Genomic DNA, 25,209 nt, shown 5'->3' with positions numbered 1-25,209 from the left:
AAATGTTTAAAAGGACGTCCCCTACAGCGAAGAAGGGTACTGGTAAAGGAGGACGACCACGTATTGAAACAGAAAAGGCCAGTTCGAGCACCTTATATAGGCGAGCCTACGAAGTGTTAGATTATGTCAAATATAATATCGAGTTGTTAAAATTAGCAGTTAAGTTATGCCAAATTCATCTTGCTAAAAATGATACTCATGAAGAAATGAGTAGAACAGTTTACTGTATAGAAGAGATGGAAGTTGAAGATCATACTGTACAGCCAAGTACTGAAATTGCTGAATACAGGCATTCTCCTAAATCGGCTCTTGCGTTTTACTGCGAACACAATTTTAGTAAGAAGTCGTATGTAGCTCTTGTCAGGGATTTGCGTATCAGAGAATGTAATATTTACCCTTCTTACTCTATGATACAAAAAGGGATGAAGAATTGCCTCGTATTACCTTATGATGTACATACAGGAGTTGAAATTCGCGTTTCTCTCCAGAATATTTTAAATAAAACAGTGCAACAACTATGTTCTGCAGTAGCAACTTCTTGGAGCAAACATGACTTACAACACTTGCAGCTAACTGTGACACTTGGGTTTGATAGCCCTGCTGGTCATTGTAACCCACAGCAAGGCTATAACAATTCAAATGTAATTAATCAAGATCCTCTGCAATCTTTGTTTGTTTCAAGTATGCTCATTGTTCAACTACAAAGTAGATCTAATAGTAAGCAAATTGTAAAAAAATTTCGTGATTTAAAGAAGGCCTTATTGAGAGTAATTTTAGTTGGGAATATGAATATTTCTACACAAGTAGTAAATTTTATATAATTGATAATATCTGCGTGAACAATGCAAAAAATTTTATACGAGAAAAATTTCTTGGGTCTTCAAAACTATACTCGTATCCTAATATCTGCCTTATCACTTTGTCATTTGATCTTTTTGAATATATGTTTTATACTATTCTAAGTGAGGGCAACGTCTAATCATCGGGCGTCCTTAATACGTAATGATGCTTGGTCAATAAAAATTGCTGTCTGAGCACAAAATTTAGAAATTATCGTAAAGATTATTTTGGTAATATAAATACTAAATTATTTTGTTACAGCTAATTGCACATGGAAGAATTCGAGCCCACAGAGTTATAGATTCTGTGGACCAGTACGAATTGCATTAGAGAAGGAAACGCTGGAGTCTGTACTTACAGAGTATAATCGTTTAAACCGTGAAATATCCACACTTACATCATATCCATTTCAGTTAGATAATGGACTAGAAGCAGAAGTGTCATTTAAAGTTTTTGTTACATTACTAGACGGAAAATGTGTAAACGCAATCGTAAGAAACAAAGCTACATGTAGATGCAATATTTGCTTTTGCACTATTTCTCAATTCGATAAAGATGTATCAACCGATTTTCATCCCATTGATGAATCATTTATAGAGCTTGGCCTTGGTCTTCTACATGCTAAAATAAAAGCTTTTGAAAATCTTACCCACATATCATACAGACTTCTTCTGCAAACATAGACGATTAATGCTAATATTAAAGGTAAAATGTAAATCGAAAAACTCTTCTTTTTGCTAGTCCGTAGCATATGCAGTGACTGTAGTTAATGTGTATCTTTCGTGTGTAACCAATTAAAGGATACGAGATATTACTTTCTAATAAAAATTGCAAGACGTAATTGTAATAATTAGGCCACGTTATCGCACTGGAAATTACGAAAAAAAATTTTTACTTTTTTCAGACCTTACACAGCAGGGTTTATTACTTTTTTTAAGTGACGCAATACAATTTTTAATTTTAAATAAAAATCCCAACAATTGGACGAGTTTGTCACTCAGTTGCATTTGATGTGTCCTAAAGGTTGTACCTTCCAAGTTTGACCAATCGTTTAAATGTAAATAACTATCATTCACTCATAGATGTTCATGTAAAAACACACATACCATCGTTTTAAGGTGGCTCCAGCGCCTAGTGCCGTATCAAAATAAGAAGACTAAAAATTAATTATTATTTTCTTTAAAATATGGTATAAAATTATCGTAGAGACTGTTGTAAGCCATATTCTACATTTTATCTGTTACTTTAGTGAGTAAATATAAAAAAACAAAAAAGTTTTATGCTGCCCTAATTGATGAACTGTTACGGTACGCTCCTAAGTTCAAGAATGTGGCAACATTGCTCAGCTGTAGTCATACATATATATATGTACTCTGCAGAATGCAGACAGCTGAGAGCTGACTTGCACTCGTAACTGTATACTTAGTCTCCGATTATTTAAAGAGTTTGTTCGATAACAAGACACTTTTCTCATGTCATCGAAAACTACGTAATAATATAAACAAAATACTATTTTTTTTACACCTTACGGGTTATTTATAGAAGTGCAGCAGTAGGTTGTATATCGCGTAAGCTTGCATTTCCTATCTAACTCGTCTTTAAACTACGATTTTGTAAGCATGATTTCTTACAGTTTTCATCGTCAACCTTAATTTTTTGTATACGAATAGAAAGATGGGAATTCAAAGAATATAATTTAATTTTATTAACCTCGGTTGGGTTATTTATAATTTTAACATTGAGGCCACTGGAGCCACTTTAAGTGATTGAGTTAGCATGCACATACGATAAGGTTTTCCACATGAAGTCCGAAATTGATTGCTATTGGATATTTTTATGAATAACTGTGTTAGAAAACTCAAATTTACAATGTTTCTACAGAAATATCATTCTATATCCAAAGTATTCTCAAATATAAATATTATTGATCATGAACGAAGTTGGCTTTTGTCAAATATAGCTATTACGTCTTGCAAAAAAGTTTATATTTTTAATTGTTAAGAAAAATGAAGTGTCAAATCAGTAACCCAACTAAATTAGTTTGCATAGTAATATCCATATTATTTCAGAACAGGCAGATGAGCGAACTCAAATTGTACGAAATAGAATTTACGAAAAGTTCAAGGTTCGAGTTGACCAAGTCCTTCAAGGGCATGGTACCACTACAAACGGTAACGTTGCTCGAAAATGCTTCGCGGAACCAGAAAAATTTGCTGAAGTTCTTGAACTAGATGAAACGCTGGTAAAACATTTCTCTCGTAATATCATTATTTAAAAGCAAGCACGCACTAGTTCTGAGCAAAATGAGTACACTGTGTATTAAAACTTATAAAAAGTATTACGAATGTTATCCCTGGGCGAAAATGAGCCCCACATTACACAAGTTGCTTGCTGATAGTTGTAAGATCGCGAAAAAGTTCCCTTTAGCATATTTTTCTAAAGATTCTAGTGAAAGCTGGCACAAGTATTATCGCAGAAATTGGACTCCACACGCACGACAAATAAGCAGGAAGCTCAGAATTCTGGACGTTTTTCAATAGGTCAGTTTACATGACAGACCCTATCATTTCATTAGAGTACATTGAACAAAGACAACGGCTAAAGGCGAATTATAAAAACGTTTAAGACTTAAGTGGATTTACGCGATCACAGTAAGTAAAAACACTTATATAGTATCTACAAAGTTCTTTTCAAACTTGTGAATTTCAGTGTAACATTGAATAAAATTAGAGACAGTCAACAAGGAATGAATTTCAAAAATTAATACAGGCATAATAATATATATTACCGTTGTTAAAAAATCATAATATCCTATTTCTCCATGTAAATGTAGTAATTACATCGGAAACTCTAATTACAGTTGTATTACACGCTGGGGGAAAAAAAAGATTACATAATAAATTTGTCTTTCTATGTGCAGTATCTTAAACTTGTTATTTTCACTGAGCAAAACAACTATTTTATTTCTTAATCAAAAGTTAGATTCAATTGTACTAATTATTGAGTTTAAACTAAACAATTTTATCTTGTTTCAAACCGAGGATACAGTTGCAATTCATTTACCGGCTTCTTAAAAAAACTTTTAAACATTTGTGTACATCATCACAAAACTTTTATGATATCTTATAATTGATTAAAATTACGTCTTGAATTGTAGAGTAGTAAATTATATGATATTTTCTTGATCACTTTAATTACAAAGGCGATTAATACTTTTCAATAAAATGTTAGTACATCTTACATGGCTATTATTTTGAATACCTAATGTTAAGTAAAAAATAGACTGTTTTGTCTCTTTACTATGGTATTAAAGCAATATTTTAGAATTTAGTATTACTCTGTTTAATGAATTTTAATACCCGTAATGGTGAGATAGACTAAGTATTATGCGAATGTAATCAAAATAAATAATAAAATTAATTTTTGCAAGGTTGTTGGAGAATGAAATTATGTTAGAAATAAACGAAAATAGTCATAAATAGTATTTTAATGTGAAAGTATGATTCATGATAATTATTAACCGATGTCAATCATGAAATTATAAACATTTACAGGAAGAACGACGATGATATAAGTGACACGGAAACGGAATCCGATTAAGAGTGAAACAAGCACGTAATAATTTAAAAGCATCCATGACATCATCGCAATTCATCGTTTCTCTATCATTACATGATTATAATTATCAAAAGCATTAATTTGATCAAGCTACTTTATATTCCTGAGAAATCTAATATAAGGAGAACGAATAAAGAGAACAAGAATTTTCAAAACACGAAAAAAATTTCTAAATACCACATGAGTATATAGGTTAATTTTTTTTTATATCATTGAGTAGTTATTTATCACTCCCAGCCACAACGCTTACACTTCTGAAAACTTTCTGAAAAAAATAATTCTTTTTTTGGAATTATGCTTGATTTTGACAAAAAAGTCACTTTTTAAACGTAATTTTGATACCTCATTTCAAAAAATGAAGAATATATGTAAAATTGATATGAAGGTATAATATTAGCTCTGTTAAACTTATTTCTCAACAGAAAAAAAAAAAAAATTAAATTGAAAAATTTCTGAAATAATCCAAAATTTGTTGGTTAGGATTTCATTTTTTACATGTCTCCTTAATTTTTTGTTATTTCTTGTCATCATACCTATGAGATCCAAAAACTCACATGAAAAAATATTTCTTCTAAGGAAGTTTACATAGTTTTAAAACGAAAAATGTCAGTTTATCCCACTGTGTGCCAGGACTATCGCTGCTACGAAAGCAGGTGGCCACGAGTTTCGTGAGAGATGGAAGACTTCCTCAGCCGGGTCAAGTCAGGGTCGTCACCTCTGCCAGTAGGGACGCCTACTGGGTCCAGCGTCTACGCCGCAGAGTCTCCGAGATTAGGAGAGTTGTCACCGCCTGCAACTGTGAGTACCGGTCCTCAGGTAACCGTATATTGTAAAGGGCAGTGGCCCTCGAGTAGCCCGCGTAGGTCTGCCCGGTTCGCGATTTTGCGCCGCGAGCTCGTCGAGTATTCGCACTCGACGAGCGTACACACATATACACACCCGCGAGTATTTTTTGTGTACCTTTCGTATTCTTTTCGAATATATATATTTCATTCAAATACTCGTGAGGGTATATAAGCGATTTTCTACAAAGTTTTTGGGTGAAAAGTTATGCGGTATTTTTTACAAGACAATTTTAGTGAACTTTCAAAAAACATACCTCTGCTTCTGATGCGTGTAGCTAAGCTGTTTGTATGAATAAAGTGTTTTAAGCCCTATAAAATCAAAGCTAGGATCAAACTCTATCGATTGAAAAAAAATGTTGTGCCTCCATTCAAACGTTATAACTGTTCAAAGAGGAGCGACAAAAATCGCTAAAAATGAGATTTCGTAGATTTTTGCCGGAAATTCGTAATTTAAAAAAAATCCCTGAAACTTTTGATTGCTGACACCAAATTCAACAATTTTTTCTGTATCAATAGAGCTTTGCTTCAACGGTCATTTAAGCCTATTTTGGACCACCTAAAATAGTGTACTCTTTCGCCACTAGTGTCGAAAGTGGAATCGATATTAATCGATGTATCTCGTTAAAAAAGGACAATTAGACCAAACGCCGAGACACGTGTCTCATGTTTTATCTCAACATTACTAGAGAAAAAGTTTCGTAAAATTCCAATGCACGAAAGTCTTTTTTACCACTGAAGGGTACGGAAGGGACGGGTACGGAAGGGACGGGTACGGAAGTGACTTTAGAGTACTATTGAGGTTGGAGTACTACAGGTTGAAGAGAGAGAGTAATATCTTTTTGCACTTGCGCGAGAACTTCTGGTTGTTAGACACACTGAACCCAATGTGTACCAAAGCAGTTTAGACAGAGATTATAAGTTTGTAAAACCTCTGTTTTTGGATCAAGTCATCTCTCTGAAGAATTCGCAATTTAAAGTGAGTGTGCTCCTTTGTAAATTGGAAAATTTTTAACTATCAGTGATTTTATCATCGCCAGTAGCAAGAGATAAAAAAATATTGATCTGATTAGTGAACACTTAAGGTTTATGCCGGAAAACCGACCGTGAAACGTCTAAAGCATTTAAGCTTGCGAAGCAAAAAAGGTTGTCAGCTGATCGATAATTGGGAGTTCTGAGCAACTATCTAGTTGTTCGAACCATTCTGTCGATGATTCAAATTGTATAGGTACGATCGATAACAACTAGTTGGTCTCATCTAGAGCGTCTCCCTTTATATGGGCAAGTAAATGCTGAATCTTAATGAGAACTGGATACGTAACTCTATGCTGAACCAAAGTCCTGTAGAGGTCACGAAAGGATTTTAAATTACTACAAGGTCCATCGAAATTAAATGGATCGAGTTGAGGTAAACTAATATACATCTGATATAAATTAGCATTCTGCTTAAGAATCTGTATACGTTCCTATTTGATTCAACTGTGTTTGAGTATGATAACTATAAGGCTTAGCAATCAAGAGACAATAAATTACTCTAACAACTAAACTTAATTTGGTTCATATTCTAACTCCTGTGAATTTTTAATAAATTACTATCTTATTTTTATGCTAACCTATTTCAAATTGAAAAAAAAAAACCAATTTCGCAAATTAACTACTAAAACTTTCAATGCTCTACAATAATTAATTTCAATTTCTAACTATTGTACATTTGGTCTTTTGCAAAGGCAAAGCAAACAAGAATCAACGAACATTTTGTAAATTTCACAAAAGAATATCTTACTAAATTTTTTTAACAAAAAAAAAAAAAAAATCAATTCAGTTAACCTATTTCGAATTGAAAAAAAACAAGTTCGTAAATTTACTACTAAAAGTTTTAATGCTCTGAAATAATTAATTTTAAATTCTAACCATTATACATTTGGTGTTTTGCGAAGGCAAAGCAAACAAGAATCAACTATCAGTTTCTAAATTTTGCGAGGGGATATCTTACTAAATTTTTTTAACAAAAAAAAAACCAATTCAAATTGTGCCAAAATGTGCTTCATAAAATTAACTGAATTTAGTTATTAATTGTCAATTTTCACTTGTGAACATTTTACCTTTTATGAGCACTGATACTTAACTTAGCTAAAGATCGTTGACCGCTGCCATAGAGACGAGAAACGATAGCTGCATAGTAATTAGCAACCATTAGAGTGTTGTTGTTTACAGTTTGCCTCGTTGAGCTTGTTGAAAAGATGCAGATGACAAGTGATGTTAGCTTTACTCTTGGAGAAAGAGAAACGGCAGCAGAAACACCACTTATGCCATATCAGGGTACATGCTCAAAAGGCTTTTTTTTAATGAGCGTCGACTCTACATTTTACGTGACATGCACGTCAACTTCAGTATACAAGTTAAACTATACTTGGTGTAGAGAGTGCACGATATTTTACAAGTACGAAAAAACAATGACTCGTGTTTAAACTCGCACGAGAAGATCAAGCGAGAATAGCGGAAAGAGAGAGGTAACAGAGCCCTAAATGCTCTGTACTGTTCATTATCGTCGCTCTATAACTATGAGCACTCTCTCTCTCTCTTCTTCTTGGCGTGACTAAACGGTGAGATAGCCGAGCAAGATGGCCTTCAAAGCAGCTCAACGAAACCCAATAGCAATGGTGATCGAAAACGAGAGTATGAGGATGTATGCCTCCCACCTGATCCAGCTCAAAAGACTATGCTTCTAAAGGGACGAGACTAGACGAAAAGTTGAAAACAGTGTTAATTATGCTACGAGCCACACTTTCGAAGGAGAATCTAAAGGGAACAAAGTACAATGCAAATGTACTACGTAGCGAGTGACAAGAGCAAACTAGTACAGTGACCGTTTTTCATCTTCTTCTCTTCGTAACGTCAAGAGACCGAATTGGCCAACGCTAATGTCAATGGACGCAGAAGTGTTGATTATCGCAAGGGAAAATTCACGTATGATACACATGTTTCCTGAACACTACTACCTATTAATATCCTTACGCTTACTTGTAAAAAATGTTCACTTAATACGTTTGAACACTTCTCAAGACATACAGCTACTTCAGCAGCTGAGCCCTTCACCGATTCTCTCTATTGTATGCATGTTTAGTTACTTGCCGATCTTTCATACTTACATTTATACATAACATATACACACACACACATCGACACTTATACTACGTCTCTTCTTGCCACATACCTCCATCATTGCCCCTAGAATTATCAGTGAAAACGCTCACAAAATTTAAATACAATATTCTCATGTTCCGTTATACCTTTTATATATATATATATATATATATATATGTAATTACGTCAACTCAGGTGCTGAATATCACCCGAACAGAAATGAAAGTCGGTTGCCTCTCTAGTTTGTGAGGCCCTACTGAGGCAGCCTACTGAGGGCACTAGTGGGCGCGTCAGGGGGCGTGCGTAAGGTACTCATTAGGCAGCCTACATAACCTACCTTTATCTTACTTCTCGAACAGTACATATAGTTGTATCAGCTACAGTTGCAGTGTAAACTGTAGCATAAAATTATACACAGGTACACAAGTTACAAGTGTCTTTCATTGAGTCCTATACAAATGAATAATGGGTATTCTTATACATATGAGACTAACAAAATCAATCGGCATTAAATTTGTTGTTAACTAAATAAAGTTTTTCAAAGTACTGAATTAGAAATAATAATTGTTGCTTCAAAAAATATCAATAAAAACTATTTGAAAACCGTACTAAGATTATGAAATTTAACATTCAACAGCTTGTACACTGTCATTTAGATGTCCGCCGTCAAATAAAGTTCATCTAAAATTTAATTGAATCAATATGTTTTTGCATGAAAGAAAAGTAAACTGCAGTATGAGCATTTAATTTGTATTAGTTTCTTGGTAATTATTTGATAGTTCCTCAGAATTAACTTACGAATCACATGTTCATATTGTAAACTTGATATCAATTGTGAATGAGAGATATTTTTAAGGTAACATTTGTATCTTTAGTTATATAAAATTTCTATTTATATTAATTTTAAATTTTTGTAACTACACGTGATCAACAATGCCGTGATGAAAAATTTTCATGAAGAAATAAAATATGATTCGTTTGAAATGAAGCATGACTTTTATTCAATTAAAATACACTGTGTATTCTCATATGTACATATCTATATTTATCAATTGAAAGTTAGTTATGTTATGTCAATTGAGGCAGCCTACTTAGGGCCTACCAAACGCCACACAGTGGTCCCAAACGCTGAAAAAATTATCAAAATTCGTGCTTCACACGAATTTTCAATCAATTTCATCAATTTTGGGCTTATTTTACTCCTAAGGCCATAACCTTCAAGAATCCGTTTCCCTCCGTCCTGTGACGACTTTGTATATGTATGATTTTTATGTATATATATAGCGAATTTCGATAGTCACATTACTGTGTATACATAAAAACGTTGTTAAAATCAACCAATTTGTACCAAACTTAGTGTACGGGGGTTTTTGGGGTCACTGATTACGAATCTGTAGTTGGATTTGCGAAATTCAAAATGGCGGATCCAAGATGGCCGACAAAGTTTTCAAAAATCAACCGATTCGCACCAAATTTGGTGTACGGGTGTTTTTGGGGTCGCTGATTACGAATCTGTAGTTAGATTTGCCAAATTCAAAATGGCGGATCCAAGATGGCCGACAAAATTTTCAAAAATCAACCGATTCGCACCAAATTTGGTGTACGGGTGTTTTTGGGGTCGCTGATCACGAATTCGCACACTGGGAGAAGGATTTATTAACTGTTAACATTTACGTATATTGGAAGAAAATTAGTTGGCATATTCATAACTACCATGATATATTTTTTATCTGAATAGCCAACTGTTACTTTACAAATTTTCAAACTGTAATGGTAAACAGACGGTATCTTAATATTTAATACACCAAAGTTGAGTTGCACCTGGATCACGCTAGGTACGGTACGCGAGGCAGCAGAAAACTGGCTACAGTGATTCAGGAAGCCGAAAAAATTATCAAAATTCGCGCTTCCTGTGATTTTTCACTCAATCAATACGAATTTGGGCTTATTTTGTTCGTAAGATCATAGGTTACAAGGATCCGATTTCCTCCGAAGTGTCATCCATCATTATATATATGTAATCAAGGTATATATATAACAAATTATAACAATTCGCATTATTTATTGTAATAAAACAATGAAAAAGTATAAAAACGACCAAACACATGAGTTTCATTCTGTATATCGATGAAAACATCCCAAATTATGACTTAAGCGGGCTACATATACATATGTATGTAATAATGGACACACACACACTTACATACATATATGGGACGTTCTTTGTAAAACGGAACAAAGATCTGCCCAAAATTCTATAAGTCGTAAGAAATGTTTTATGGGCGCAAACTGTAGCTTAGTTAGGAGGCTTTCTTTTGCCGTCTGGCTTTTTTCCAAAATTAAAAATGGCGGACCAATATGGCAGCTGCAATTAGTCAAAATCACTCTAAGGTAGCTGTTTTACTTGATTTAAAATAATTTTGGACTTTCAAAAATCCAAATTAAGGCTTAATCATATGTATTTTTCATCGCTGATTACAAATTTATACTTATTTTTGATCGAGCACATCACTAATTCTTCCTAACCTCAATAAACTTCGAAAAAAAGTAGTTTTGCGTAGTTTTTCAACGTTTTGAACGTTAAAAAATTCTTAAAAAATGATTATCATGCGTATTTTTTATACCAAAACATGAATTAATACTCTTTGTTTGTCTACCTTATTGCTGAATTTTCCTAACCTCAAAAAACTTCGAAAAATGTCGTTTTGCGTAGTTTTTCAACGTTTTGAACGTTAAAAAATAATTATCATGTGTATTTCTTATACCAAAACATGAATCGACACTTTACTTTAGTCTAACATATCGCTGAATCTTCCTAACCTCAAAAATCTTCGAAATAAAGTAGTGTTGCGTAGTTTTTGATAGTATTATGCGTCAAAAAATTCTTTAAAAAATTAACCATCATGAATTTTTCATAGAATGATGAGAAACATTTATTACTTTTCATTGCGCTGATCACTGATATTTCCTAACCTCAAAAAACTTTAAAATAAAGCAATTATGCTTTGTCTTTGATTGTTTTAAAAGTAAAACAATTGGGATCTTGCATGAAAAATTCCATTTGGTCCGTCTTGTAGTGCTTTGAAAAATAATCGACACGTATTTTTTCTTTTTTCTTAAAAATAAAAATTGAAAAAGATATAGTACCTTGAAAGTTATGCTATTTTAATAGTTATAGAAAACGCCATATATACGTAACGTTGTAAAGCATACATTACACATATATATTCTACAATTAAGTACAAAAATAATGAACCCCAAAACATCAAAATCGGTTAAAAACTTTCCAAGATACAGCGTTTTGAAAAAAATAGCTAACGTTCACATAACCTCAAATAACGCAGAAACGGTTACATTAAATTTTCTCAAAATAAAATCTTGTCAACATAATATCAAAACGAAGTATTCCTGAAAGTTTCAAGAAAAAATTTTCATTTTTACTTAAGTTATCGTGAAAATACCAAAATGTATGTTTTTCACTATGTCGTTGTGACGTCACATATGCAGGGAGTATATCTATAGCTATGAAAAATAGAAAAACTTCAAGGTGCTGTATCTTTTGTAGTTTTTAATTTAAAAAAAAAAAGAAAAAATACGTGCCGATTATTTTTCAAAACTCTACAAGACGGACCCAATGGAATTTTTCATGCAAGGTCCCAATTCAGCACACATCGCAAAAATTCTTTTTTTTACTTCTGAATCGTAACACATATGTATATTTTATAGGGAATATCGCTGTTGTCACTAACCTTCAAAAACTTTTTGATTAAGACATTTTACTTGGTTTCAAACCATTTTCGTTTCAAAAAAAAATATTACTAAATATAGTACTAAATTTGATCTGAAAGAAACATTATTAAATATAAGATTTATATGAAAAAACCTTATTTTTGTTTAATATCCTTTTACCTCATGAAACGGATAACATATAATTATTAATTTAACAAATAAGCTATAAGGTTCTATAATAGATTTGAAGCACGTAGTAGCACTCGCGTTACAAGCATATGCTGATTTTAGACTTCGGTATTTATTAAGATTCTACTAGCGTGGTGGCAGTTTTGGTAGGTGGTTGTCTGTAAAAAAAATAATTATTGAATGATATTCACACTATTCGTTTGTCAATAGGATCGCAACAAATACGGACATTTTCCAGAGGCTTATGATACACTCAGATCCGTTCTTTTCCATGTGCCGATCAAGTTCGAAAAAAAGCCATAAACATTTAACAGAAGAAATGCTTTCCTTGCTAAATTTTGAAAAGGTAACAGCAAATGAATCTTCAAGGGGAAAAGTGAATAATGATTTGTTGATTGGAAAAAAAAACATAGGGAATGTGTCAGACGATCGAAGCGATAATGATTTTAATTATGAAGGGAATAGTAATGATGATGATGATGATGATGATGATGATGATGATGATGATGATGATGATGATGATGATGATGATGATGATGATGATGATGATGATGATGATGATGATGATGATGATGATGATGATGATGATGATAATGATGTTTAGAACAAAAATAAGATGTAAATTAGATAAAATATTTATACAGTGGAATTTTTTATAAAAATACCAGAAATATAATTCATAATAAAAATGGTGTGAAAGCTTCAGATATAAAATATATCATGGTAGTTATGAATATGCCAACTAATTTTCTTCCAATATTCGTAAATGTTAACAGTTAATAAATCCTTCTCCCAGTGTGCGAATTCGTGATCAGCGACCCCAAAAACACCCGTACACCAAATTTGGTGCGAATCGGTTGATTTTTGAAAATTTTGTCGGCCATCTTGGATCCGCCATTTTGAATTTGGCAAATCTAACTACAGATTCGTAATCAGCGACCCCAAAAACACCCGTACACCAAATTTGGTGCGAATCGGTTGATTTTTGAAAACTTTGTCGGCCATCTTGGATCCGCCATTTTGAATTTCGCAAATCCAACTACAGATTCGTAATCAGTGACCCCAAAAACCCCCGTACACTAAGTTTGGTACAAATTGGTTGATTTTAACAACGTTTTTATGTATACACAGTAATGTGACTATCGAAATTCGCTATATATATACATAAAAATCATACATATACAAAGTCGTCACAGGACGGAGGGAAACGGATTCTTGAAGGTTATGGCCTTAGGAGTAAAATAAGCCCAAAATTGATGAAATTGATTGAAAATTCGTGTGAAGCACGAATTTTGATAATTTTTTCAGCGTTTGGGACCACTGTGCGCCACCTGACGCTGCCAACGAAGGACCTCAGTTGGCAAGAGAGGCAGCCTAAGTAGGCCCTACTGATCGCCTACTTATAATTTCCGTTTGGGTCAGCAAAGCGGTGTTATTACGTCCCACATATAAATAAAGTTTAGAAGGTGTGTGCGCGCGTTTGTGTGTGTGTGTGTGTGTGTGTGTGTGTTGATAAAAGATAACTTATGCGAAATTTACGAGTTTTTAAATAAATTAACAACGTTAGAAAGTTATGCTGACTGTCTGCATAAGCATGATTTTGTCTTTATTGTAATCCTTATAAGTTTTTTTCCTAACAATGTCCACGTAAGTCACTTTTTATTAACATGTAGTTATGTATGTTTACGCATGATACCTTAAATGTCGTGGTATTTTCCAAAAATCCAAAACAAATTTTTGCACCCTGGAATCATTTTTTCAATTTGCTTGTGCTCAAACAAAATCCCTAGCAAAATAGAAGAAGAAAAAAAATAATAATAATTAAAGGCATTTGACCTGTTTTCACCGAGGATGCCTTTTTAATAAGATCTTCTTAATAAATTCAAAGATATACTAGAATTTAAAACTTTTTTTTTAAACATAAGACCACTAATTGGGTGATCCTATCTCAGCTACCTAGAAAGGATCTTTTTGTGGAGATGTCAATAAGTACAATGGCTGGCAGTAGTTTTTTAATGGACGCTTATTGATTGATTAGTTTATACTGTTTAGATGCTGGATCTATGTACGCTGACAGTAGCAAAAATATGGTAGCGCCTGTGGAAAAGGTAAGTAATGCCGACAGCGTAATCAGGTGGAAAGATATTTGAATAGAAGTGTCATCTGGCATGACCATGTAAAAATCACGTTTTATTTCCAAGTTTTAAGGTAGTAGTGAGACTAATATCATCATGCGAGAATGGCATAGCCATACAGTTTCTCACTGAACTCGTATGATTATTCACAATATTTATATTTGAATACACGGTGATTTATGCTCGGATGTTGCCGTATCTTCAGAATCATTATTACAACCGTTGTATTTTATGTTGAGACGAACTCTATATTTCTCACAGTCTTTGGAACAATAACTTTGAGAAGTATTAATCTACAGATATTACTACTACTATGAATCTTTTTCCATCTTAACGACGTGCAAATATAAATGTTGATAACTTTTTTCCCATAAAGTAGAGGCTCCAAAAATTTTAGCTGAATTAATTTTACATTAATATCTATAAGTGATCCAAATTTCATCAAAATTGAATTCGTCATTCGAGTATTGCTTATACTACTTTAAATAGTTATAAAGCGTGACGAGGCCCTTGAATATCTTCAATATATAAAATGAAATACAATTATTAAAAAAAGTTTTTTAAATTTAAATAGAAGTTTACAACTGTACAATGAAGTTTGTGATACTGCACTTAGGTATCAAAGAAGTGAAAACAATTGAATTATGCAAGTTTTTCTGTAAAGTTGTAGTCCAGTGGAATGAAGTGGCTGTGCCATTATGTTTAAGCACGTAAGAGCAAAGACGCTAGTTCTTCTCGACTTTTCCACTTACTTTCGTGCGCTGAAACGAATCCAGTATATTCCACATGATAACAGCTGTACAAAGAAACTTTATTTCCAAAATACCATTGTTATCACTTCTCCGATATTTAAATTCAATATGACACATCACTGTGTCTCAAAACAACTTATAATTACCTAAGACTTGAAAGCAGAATATCACTTTTTACATGGTTATGCTAATACTTGACTAGCTTTGGTGACACCCCTATTTAAATATGCATTCAGGAGATGGCGATCCACGTGATACTTACCAAGCATGTGTGCTGTTTATAATCTATGTTGCTGCTGCATAGTTAACTGTGTGGTAGGTAGCCAAAATAGAAATCCACACGAAGAGAACGTTGGTACAGCTGCATTACCAATAGTGAATGCACTTTCCGTATCATCACTGTGGCGCACATAGGCTCTACCATTTTTGGAATCGCAAAGGTTCCATACAGTAGCTTGTCTGTGCCAACACTCCGGACAGTGGCTATGTTTTTTTTAACGTATTGGTACAATTATTTCTCTCCTTTGTAGTATTGTAGATGCTAATCTGGACAGCATCTCAATCAAGTAATGGGAGCGCTGCTAACACATCGTCAGACACAGCCATTCCTTCTGAAGTAGTATTTGTATTAACGTTCTCTTCTTGTACGTTGCATGGTGGTATGTTAGAAATCTGTTATCATCCGTAGCGTGAAATAATAATGTAGATCTCCTGCATATGCAACTTTTTGTATTTACACTTCTTTTACAAGTTGGATAGAGGGATGACTCAATTAATACCTGAGCAATTAAAATACAAAACTTTATTACAGCAAGCTTAACTGATGGATTACAGTGAGTGCACCTCTTGCCCTGTTCAACTGCTAGAGCATGACTGACTGCGTCGTGAGAGTCTAATACTAAGTTGGGCGTGCGTTAGATTCAAATAAGATACATAACATTTCTTCCCCTTCTTCTTAATGTGGGTACAGTTTCATATAAAGAAAAGATAAATGGATGACTGAAGTATAACATTAATTAAAATTTGGGGAGAACCGATAAACAGCTTTTCTCTCTCTAGTAGATCTTCGTAGAGCAGGGCCGTTGGTCTCTCCTTGAGTTGGGTTGTATCCGGATGGCGAGTGATCAGGCCGAGAGCCAAACGTAGATGAGCTTATGCTACCTTCCGGCATTCCTTGGTCACGAACGACTGGCGATGTAATTTCATTTAAAGGTGGCGGTGTCTGCCTACCCGTTATTCCTGAGCTATGAGGAGATGGCAAGAGCGGTGGTGGTACGTCTCGTGAATTTTCGTAGCAACGAATGCAACGGTATTGCTGTGCTGGATCGTTATGGATTTCACTTGTTACTTCGTTTCCAAAAGCACGGATTTGATCAATGTGCCGTTTAACTTTTCTTCCTTGATAGTCAATCTCGTAGTGTAAGCTGCCTAAACGAGTGACAACCTGGCCGGGAATCCATTTATCAATTCGAGGGTTGCCCGATAAAAAATATACTTGCTGTAGTGGCTTAAAGACACGAATTCTTTTGTCCATCGTCTTCTGGTTATTGGGTTCTTCAAATTTTCCTTTCCTCTGGCTTCACGAGATCTAGGCACGTTCTGATGTTGCGACCTAAAAAGAGTTCAGCTGGTGGTTGCCCTGTAGTCGAGTGGGGTGCTTTCCTGTATTGCCGAAGAAATTCGTTGATATCCTGCTTCAGAGTATTCGGTGTGGTGCTCATTTTTTGCCATGCGTCCTTGGTCGTCTGCTTGTAGCGCTCGACTTGTCCATTCGTAGATGGATGGTACGGAGCTGGTAATTTATGATACTTTACTCCACTTGCCTTTAGAAACATACTGAATTCAGCGGAAATGAATTGCGTTCCGTTGTCAGAAACTATAGTGACTGGCACTCCGTATGTTGCAAAAAGATCATCTAGAATATCAACCGTAGCGAAAGTTGTCATTGTGCGAGTATGCTTGACTTCTAGCCATTTACTATTTGCATTGACAACAATAAGGAGCATTTGACCAGTGACTGGACCTGCGTAGTCGACATGGATACGCTCCCAAGGGCCTTTCCGGTACTCCCAATGATGCTCGCGACATTTAGGTGGCATATGTGCGTGCTTTGCACACTCGGTGCAAGACTTTGCTAGCGTCTCAATATCATCGTCGATACCAGGCCAGTAGACAAATGATCGAGCCATGCCTTTCATCTTAACTATTCCGATATGGGCTGTGTGTAGATCCAGTAGAATGGCTCTTCTTAGAGATTTAGGAATCACAACTCGGTGTTCGAAAATCAGGCAGCTTGTAGCAAGGCTATAGTTTACTTCTGGAGCTTTGTAGCCTTTATTTTCTAAGTTTTTTCCAGTCTCAAGAAGTTGAACAATTTTATTTAACTCTGGATCCAACCTTGTTTCTTGAGCGATGCGTTCGGCTCGAATAGGGAGTTGTTTAACCTGTGACAAAATGAATTGGTTGAAGTTGTCTCCATCCTCAGTCTCTTCTCCTCCTTGAGAAATTTTGCATACCATATCTGCTGTTATTGGTAGGGATAGGCGAGAACAGTAATCAGCGTTTATGTTTGCTTTCGTTGTTTTAAAAACGACGTCGTAATCGAAGTGTGCGAGATAGTCAGCGTAGTTGGCCATGCGACTAATACAGAGTATGGGTAGAGACTTCTGTGGGTGTAAAATTTGTGTTAAAGGTTTGTGATCCGTTATGAGTGTGAAGTGTCGTGCATACAGGTAATGAAAAAATTTTTGCACAGCCCAGACGATGGCGAGGGCTTCTTTGTCAATCTAAGGGTACCGTTGTTCCGTTGCAGACATCGTGCGACTTACGTAGGCAATCGGCCGTTCCTGTCCGCTGGCGAGTCGGTGAGACAGGACTGTACCTAGTCCTGTTTTGCTGGCATCCGTGGAAAGTAATAAGGGCAATGATGGATCGTATGGCATTAAGACTTGCGGTGAGATTAGAATGTTTTTTATAGATGTATAAGCCTTATCAGCAGTAGGTGTCCACGTAAAAGACTTAACAAGGAGCATGTCTCTTAATGGGCGGACTTTGGTAGCCAAATCTGGGATAAAAGAATTGTAATACGTGGCTTTTCCCAAAAACAATTGCAGTTCTTCCTATGACGATGGCTTACGTGCGTCACGAATTGCCTTGATGTGACCGTCAGATTTATGGATTCCGTGTTTGTCGATCTTGTGGCCTAAAAATTCTATCTCTGTTGCTGCGAAGACACATTTTCCTCGATTAAATCGTAACCCATGCTGCTGAAGTCATGTCAGTAGTGCATCTAGCAATAAAATTATTTCATCGAATGTTTCTGCAAATAAAATGATGTCATCAAAAAAATTCAGCACATTTTTTAAATCTTTTAAGACCGTTTCCATGCGACGTTGCCAAATAGCCAGAATATTAGCTGCTCCGTAAACTGCACATTTTGGTCGAATCAATCCATGGGTTGGTGTGTTCAATGTTAAGGCGTGACCAAAGTCATCATCAACCGGCAGATGAGTGTATGCATCTGTGACGTCGAGATGACAAAAATACTTAGCTCCTCGAATTTTATTGAATAAGTATTCTTGTTGTAGAATAGGATGTTCGTCAATAATCAATCGGGGATTTAACGTTGGTTTATAGTTTCCGGTAATACGGATATTTCCATTTTTCTTGACAACAACGTGCGTGCTAGATGCCCATTCAGAATCCTCGACTTTTGTGTTGTGCCCAGAGGCCAGTTTTTTTTCTATTTCTTGGGCATATTTGTCTCATAGAGCTAGTGGGATTTCACGAGCTTTTGCGAATATTGATGTGGCTCCTGGCCTCAGATGCATTTTCACAGGAGGCCCAACTAGCTTCCCAGCTGATTGGCTGAATGTTTGATTGTGCTTATTCAACAACTGGTCAAGCCGGGCACTCCATTCCGGAGAGAGTGACGCTGAAGATACCTTGAGGCCATGAACCATTTCCGGTGGAAAAAGCTCATTCCATTTAATTTCATTAACAAATTAGCTGATCCACTCGACTCCGAAAAGGGAATCGTACTCTTCTTCTACGATGTAAACAAACAGCCGACGCGTTCTGGAACTAAGCCTTACATTGACTAGTAGACGGCCTATGCATTTAACGAGATGATAGAAGTAGCTGACGAATTGTCTGTCTGCAGGTACTAATCTGCTTTCCTTTATATTGATTGCGCGCATTGTTTTCTTACTAATGATATCCGTTGGCACCCCTGAGTCCAATTCCATCTGCACTTGCGTTCCTTCTATGTCAACATCAAGCAGCTTTTTTTTGCACTTTGCTACCGCGTCTACAGAGCTGAGCTTATTTAAATGCATGACGATATCCACGGGCTCTGTTGATGGGGCATGCTCCTCCTCCTCATAGTCTTCATTCGAGTGTATTGTGTTTTTCTTTGCCTTGCAGACGCGGGCTAAGTGTCCTTTTTTCTCACACTTATGTCACTTCAATTCCCGGTAAGGGCACTCGCGGCGCATATGCGGGCCTCCGCACCCGTGGCAGGTTAGCTTTGGATACTCTTGAGATTCGTTTTGGTTCGACTTGCATGGAGTAGTAGTATTGGGCGTCGCTGGCGCCTTTCCGTGCGAGCCAGCGTGACGGTTGAACTGTGGCTTCTGTTGCTTTGTCGGTAATGGAGTGGTTATGAGTGCATGAGATGAATCTATCCTTGTCGATTGGTCGTTCGTTTTCATGGCGTCCGACGTCTGGCGTGTCACTTCAAGTGCGTGCCACTTTATATGCCGCTTTGAAGGTAACTGGTTCTTTTGCGATAATTTCATCACACATATTCCTATTTTCGAGCTCATGTAGAAATTGTTCAATAATCATGCGATCTAAGAATGTCTCATAATCACAATGGGCTGCTTCCTGCCGTAAACGGAGTGCGAAATTAGCCACTGTTTCACCATTAAACTGTTTTATCTGCCGGAACTTAACACTTTCTGCATATTTGTTTTTCTTGGAATCAAAATGGTCGATTAGTGTCTTTTTTATTTCTGCAAAAGTTAATTCATTAGGTGTCTTGGGAGTGATCAAACACTTCAGGGCATTATTCAATTCGACTCCCATGTATACTAATGCGTAATTGGCATCTAAATTTGCTTGGACTTCGCTTAGTTGAAGCCCGCGTTCAAGGCGTTTGAAATACTTCTCAACCGTTGTTCCTTCCGAGGATTGACATTCTCTGTACGAAAATGGTGGTGCTTTTGCTCGTGGAAGAAGGGCTTCGTCTTCTTGCGTAGATTAAGTTGAAGTCATTGTACTAGCCAGAGATTCTTTTATAGCTGAAGCGAGCATCGTTGTCAAATTTCGCATAGCCTCCTCCGAGAGAGCCATTTTAAGAAGCTTCTACGCTGATGTCTTCAAGAGGTTAGGTTCAGTACGCGTGTTCGATTCCAGCTCTGACACCACTTTTGTATTTACACTTCGTTTACAAGTTGGATAGAGGGATGACTCAATTGATACCTGAGTAATTAAAATATAAAACTTTATGACAGCAACCTTAACTGATGGATTACAGTGAGTGCACCTCTTACCCTGTTCAACTGCTAGAGCATGACTGACTGCGTCGTGAGAGTATAATACAAAGTTAGAGGGCGTGCGTTAGATTCAAATAAGATATATAACACAACTCCACTGGAGTAATAGAAGCCGCTAGGCCCAAAACCCTGTAAGGATTCTCGTCCAATAAGGTGAATTAGAATTACTACCTGCTATCAAATTGAAAAAAATGTTTAATTGAGAAAATCAAGTTAAGAATAAATCAATCAATAAAATAAAAAAATTTTTGATCACCCATTGATATCCGAAAATAAACAAATAGTCCAAGATTTATTTAAATTGGTCAAAAAAATTCCAAAATATGACTGAATTTAAATTTCAAACCGTGGTCCGATTGTTTAGAAGCCATATAAAATAAGGTCCCCTTTGCTGTGTAAGTAATTGATCGCATTAAATCTGAGACGGTTTTTTAATAAGCCAATGACGACAGCATATACAAGGGAAGTAATACAGTAATGCAGAGCCTATTGGGCATAGTTCTCAGAAATGGCTATAAACAAAAAAAAAGACTGATTATACACATGTACATGCATAGGCAGACACTTTAGCCAGCATACTTTGATTCTAAACTTTATGAAACACATTAGTATCATGGTATCCCAATATGTGATTTTTCGTCTATTAAAAAACTTTCCCTGTAAGGAAGCAAAAATTTGTCTATAGAAATTTTATAAAGAGCTACTCCAGGCTAAGCTAAAAAGAACCAAACCTTTGTAACTTTAATGTCTAATGCAACCTGGACGATATTTTGTGGAAACTATAGCTTTGATGGATAAACATCTCGCATTTGGTCATGGCTCTTGTAGAATCTGGTCTAGAATAATCGGTGGAAAATCGGTTGCCACCTACGCTTTGAATCACGTGGGTGCCGAGCTCCATAATTAAAAAATATTTAGCTTCGTACAAACAAGGAATACGAATCGATGACTGCCGTATTTTATTTAGTAACCATTTTCTCTTATACTCTACAAGGTGTGGTGACCTGTCTAAGTAAAGATTGCACTTATACGATTATGGTACACAACTTTCTTTATATGAAAAAACTTTTAAGCTAAATATTATAATGATTAAATCTCTTTATTTAATTACAATTTAATCATTAATGTCTGACTAAGTAATTATGCAGACGTTAAAAAAACTATTTTCTACCAAGCCATTTACGTATCGTCAACAGTGTGTCAATTTCACGTAATCAAATATGTTATTTGATTAATTATCCAATGACAATTTTTTTTTCTGTAAATTAGAAAAATAAAATAACTCAGCTATTAGTTTTTTAAAACAAATTGAATAACTTGTACATCTCATTCCCATTTATCACCCTCAAAAACTCTGTAAACGAAATGCAAGTTATTTACATTCTCAATGATTAATTTATTATTTGTCAATTTTTTTAGCTTACGTTTTTGTATTAAAATATTTCATTTGTACTGTTAAATACATAATGTACTGCCACGCGTGTATCATATTCTATCGCACCGCTGTAAGTACCGCAAACACCTCAAAGATTTTTGCAAATTTACTGACATGTACACAATATACTGCCACGCGTGTGTCCTTTTCTATCGCAGTGCTGTAAATACCGCAAATACCTCAAATCAACGGTAGTTAGCTAAGTAATTGGTAAAACGACTTTAATCGCCTACTTCAAACCATAGAAAAAAAATTTTGTATGTAGCTAGTGTTCCAAGAGTTTTTTATCATTTTGGTAACATCTTAATACTATTATTATTATTATTAGTTTTATTATTTATTATTATTATTATTATTATTATTATTATTATTATTATTATAGTTATTATTATTCATCATATGCATAGTTACTTTTTCAATAATGCAATCCAATAATTATCTGCTTACATGAGTATTTCATTGGTGTCTTCATATTTTCACATTTTCGCGCCTTCGTTTCTATATTTATATCATTGAATGTCAAGCGCAACAGTGCCAGTGAGTCTAAATAAGTGAACTCTAGGTAAAAGGAGCAAAGGGGAAGGAATCGGAAAGACGTATTGCACTTAGTTATTGGTTTGCTATAGGTCTAGCGTTGATGGAGAAATAGCAGACTTCTCTACGCATATTTAGCTAAAAGGTGGCGTAGTTTCCTGACATGAGAGTGTACTGAAAGAGGCCAGTCACTGCGTCTCTCCCTTTCTCTCTCTCTCTCTCTTTTTCCCTAGCCGCAAGAGATCCATTCGGGGAATGGGTGAAAAAGGGAATATAATGTGCCAAGCGAGTCCGAAATATAGTCGGTCCATGTCAAGCATCAGCGCAAAGGGGTACGTAAGGCTACTTCCGATTATCATTTGTTCAATTAACATAAGGAGTTTTTTCTAATAAATTAATTTTGTTTGGTTTTTTATTATTTTCCTTTGGCCTCGCGTATTCACCCGATCCAGTCAGCATCATGGTAGTCATAGCAACTGACGTTGAAAAAATTATTGATTTAAACAATTTCAGTTTTATATATTTGATTAGACAATATTAAAGCAGCTTTATTACAAATATTATTTAGTGAAACCATAGCCGAGCATTACCTTACATATGGAATATAAAACATAACATGTAACATATAAAATCAAAACCAATAAAGCATATGTCAGAAACATAAGCTTCTTTTGAATTCAATCTGTGAGTATCAGATTCCCAAGTATAAAGTCTGGGCAGCGAGCTTTTAAAACTTACCTTGTAGCGCTTCCATGCTACCGAATCAGTACATATTATACTCGCTGCTTGTTTGTTTGCGTTATGTATTATTAATGCGTTATTAACCCGTTTTGACTGCGTGGCAGTAACATTTACTACTACTAAGCACCAGGCACTAGGCAACGTCTTCAAAGACGCTTTATTGCATTGTAACTATTTTCTGAAAATTAAAAACATTAAATTTTATGAAAAAAATTAAAAATGTATGTGAGAAGTGTAAATACTCTTATCAGTCAAGTAAAAATGATAAAAAATAAAAAACGAAATTTATTATTTTTCTATCTTAATATATAAGTTGAATATCAGATAATATTACTTATCATAAATTTAATTGGATCGATGATAAAGGTCACATTATGTTTATCATGAAAAATCTAACAGAATTATTTGCGAGAAAGTGGTATTCTATGTGAACTTGAACATTAATCCATGTAGATATGTGAACTCTTGCATTTACAAGTATTGAACTTTTCATAAAAATTATCTCATTTTTATTCTTTTTATAGGACAAATGTGCTAAAAAACAGCCACCGATTGAGCAGCTTGGCAGTTATGACCCATCCCCTAATTTTCTTAATGAAAAACTTGTAGCTCTCAACCACGAAAGAGTGCAGTATTGGATTGGCCAAGGAGCGAAAGTTTCTCGCCCTCTTTTAGAAATTCTAGGCCTTGCTGGAATTTTACCTATACATCCAAGAACATATATGAGAGCTTGGAGAAATCGACCTGTGTAGAAGAAATGGAATTTACAAAAACTTTTTTACTTTTATTTGTTGTATAGTATTGTTTTAAATTTGATTTTAAATTACTTTTTTTATCTTTACTATGTGTGGTAAAAGTATTTTGATTTTTTGAAATCAAAGTTTTGAATGAGTATCAGAATTTTATCAATGTATAAAAATAAGTCGTATTTATCATACAAAAGATCCTCTGGGCCTAAAGTACCTTCTGCTTACGGTGCAAAGTGATTTACCTAAAATCAAAATCTATAAACTTTTTCATTTATTTGGAAAATTTAAAACTTACCATGAAAACAACTTGATTGGTATGTTCATATGACCGATTTTTAATAATTAACAACAAATCACAAGATGTATAGGAATAATTATGTATATTAAATTACTTATACTAAACACGGTAACGTAAGTTTAATATATAATATGTATGCTACCATCTTAACCAACAACAACCCATTCCAGAAATTTTCATTATAGTTAATACTTAAATAGAACAACTTGTCTGAGCTTTTCTGCCCTTCATTAACTTACAGTTTAGCCATCAACATTACTACGAACAATGAGCAAGTAAAAATTTTTTCTATATTGTTACGGTTAATTTTTCCATAAATTTTTGTAAAAAGTTACTAAAAACATTTAAAACATGTTAGAAATAAGTGAACTTATTTAAATTGTATGTGTCAAGTAGAATATTAAAAAAACTTTTCAGAAGTGCGTAAAGGTTAAGAAATAGTTGTTGTTTTAATCACTAACAAAATTTTTGTGTTCAAAAAACTAAAGATAATAACACTTTCTTGGTTTTCTAACTGCACATAATATTAATTTCTCTATAGCTTTAGCTTTTACTGTTCATTATTGGGTTATTTTTCCGTGAGTACCTGACGTTGCAAAATTATTAAAATCTCGTAAATAATACACATGTTATATTTCACTTGTT

The 25,209-nt window shown here is 34.7% G+C and overlaps 1 protein-coding gene across 1 annotated transcript in view; it reads left to right on the top strand.

The window, feature by feature from the left end:
* The window catches only part of mRpS16 (mitochondrial ribosomal protein S16), an 81,437-nt gene extending 56,808 nt beyond the window's left edge, over positions 1-24,629 (top strand). Inside the window, exon 2 of the mRNA XM_014351167.3 lies at positions 24,042-24,629. Coding sequence (XP_014206653.2) covers positions 24,042-24,269 — 228 coding nt within the window. The 3' untranslated portion in view covers positions 24,270-24,629. The remainder of the gene's footprint in view (positions 1-24,041) is intronic.
* The last annotated feature ends 580 nt before the right edge of the window (positions 24,630-25,209 follow it).

Source organism: Copidosoma floridanum, unplaced genomic scaffold (genome assembly GCF_036245765.1).
Source record: "Copidosoma floridanum isolate Cflo_tuat_1 unplaced genomic scaffold, Cflo_Japanese_pri ptg000011l, whole genome shotgun sequence".
Lineage (NCBI taxonomy): Eukaryota > Metazoa > Arthropoda > Insecta > Hymenoptera > Encyrtidae > Copidosoma > Copidosoma floridanum.
This window is presented reverse-complemented; position numbering and strand designations above follow the sequence as displayed.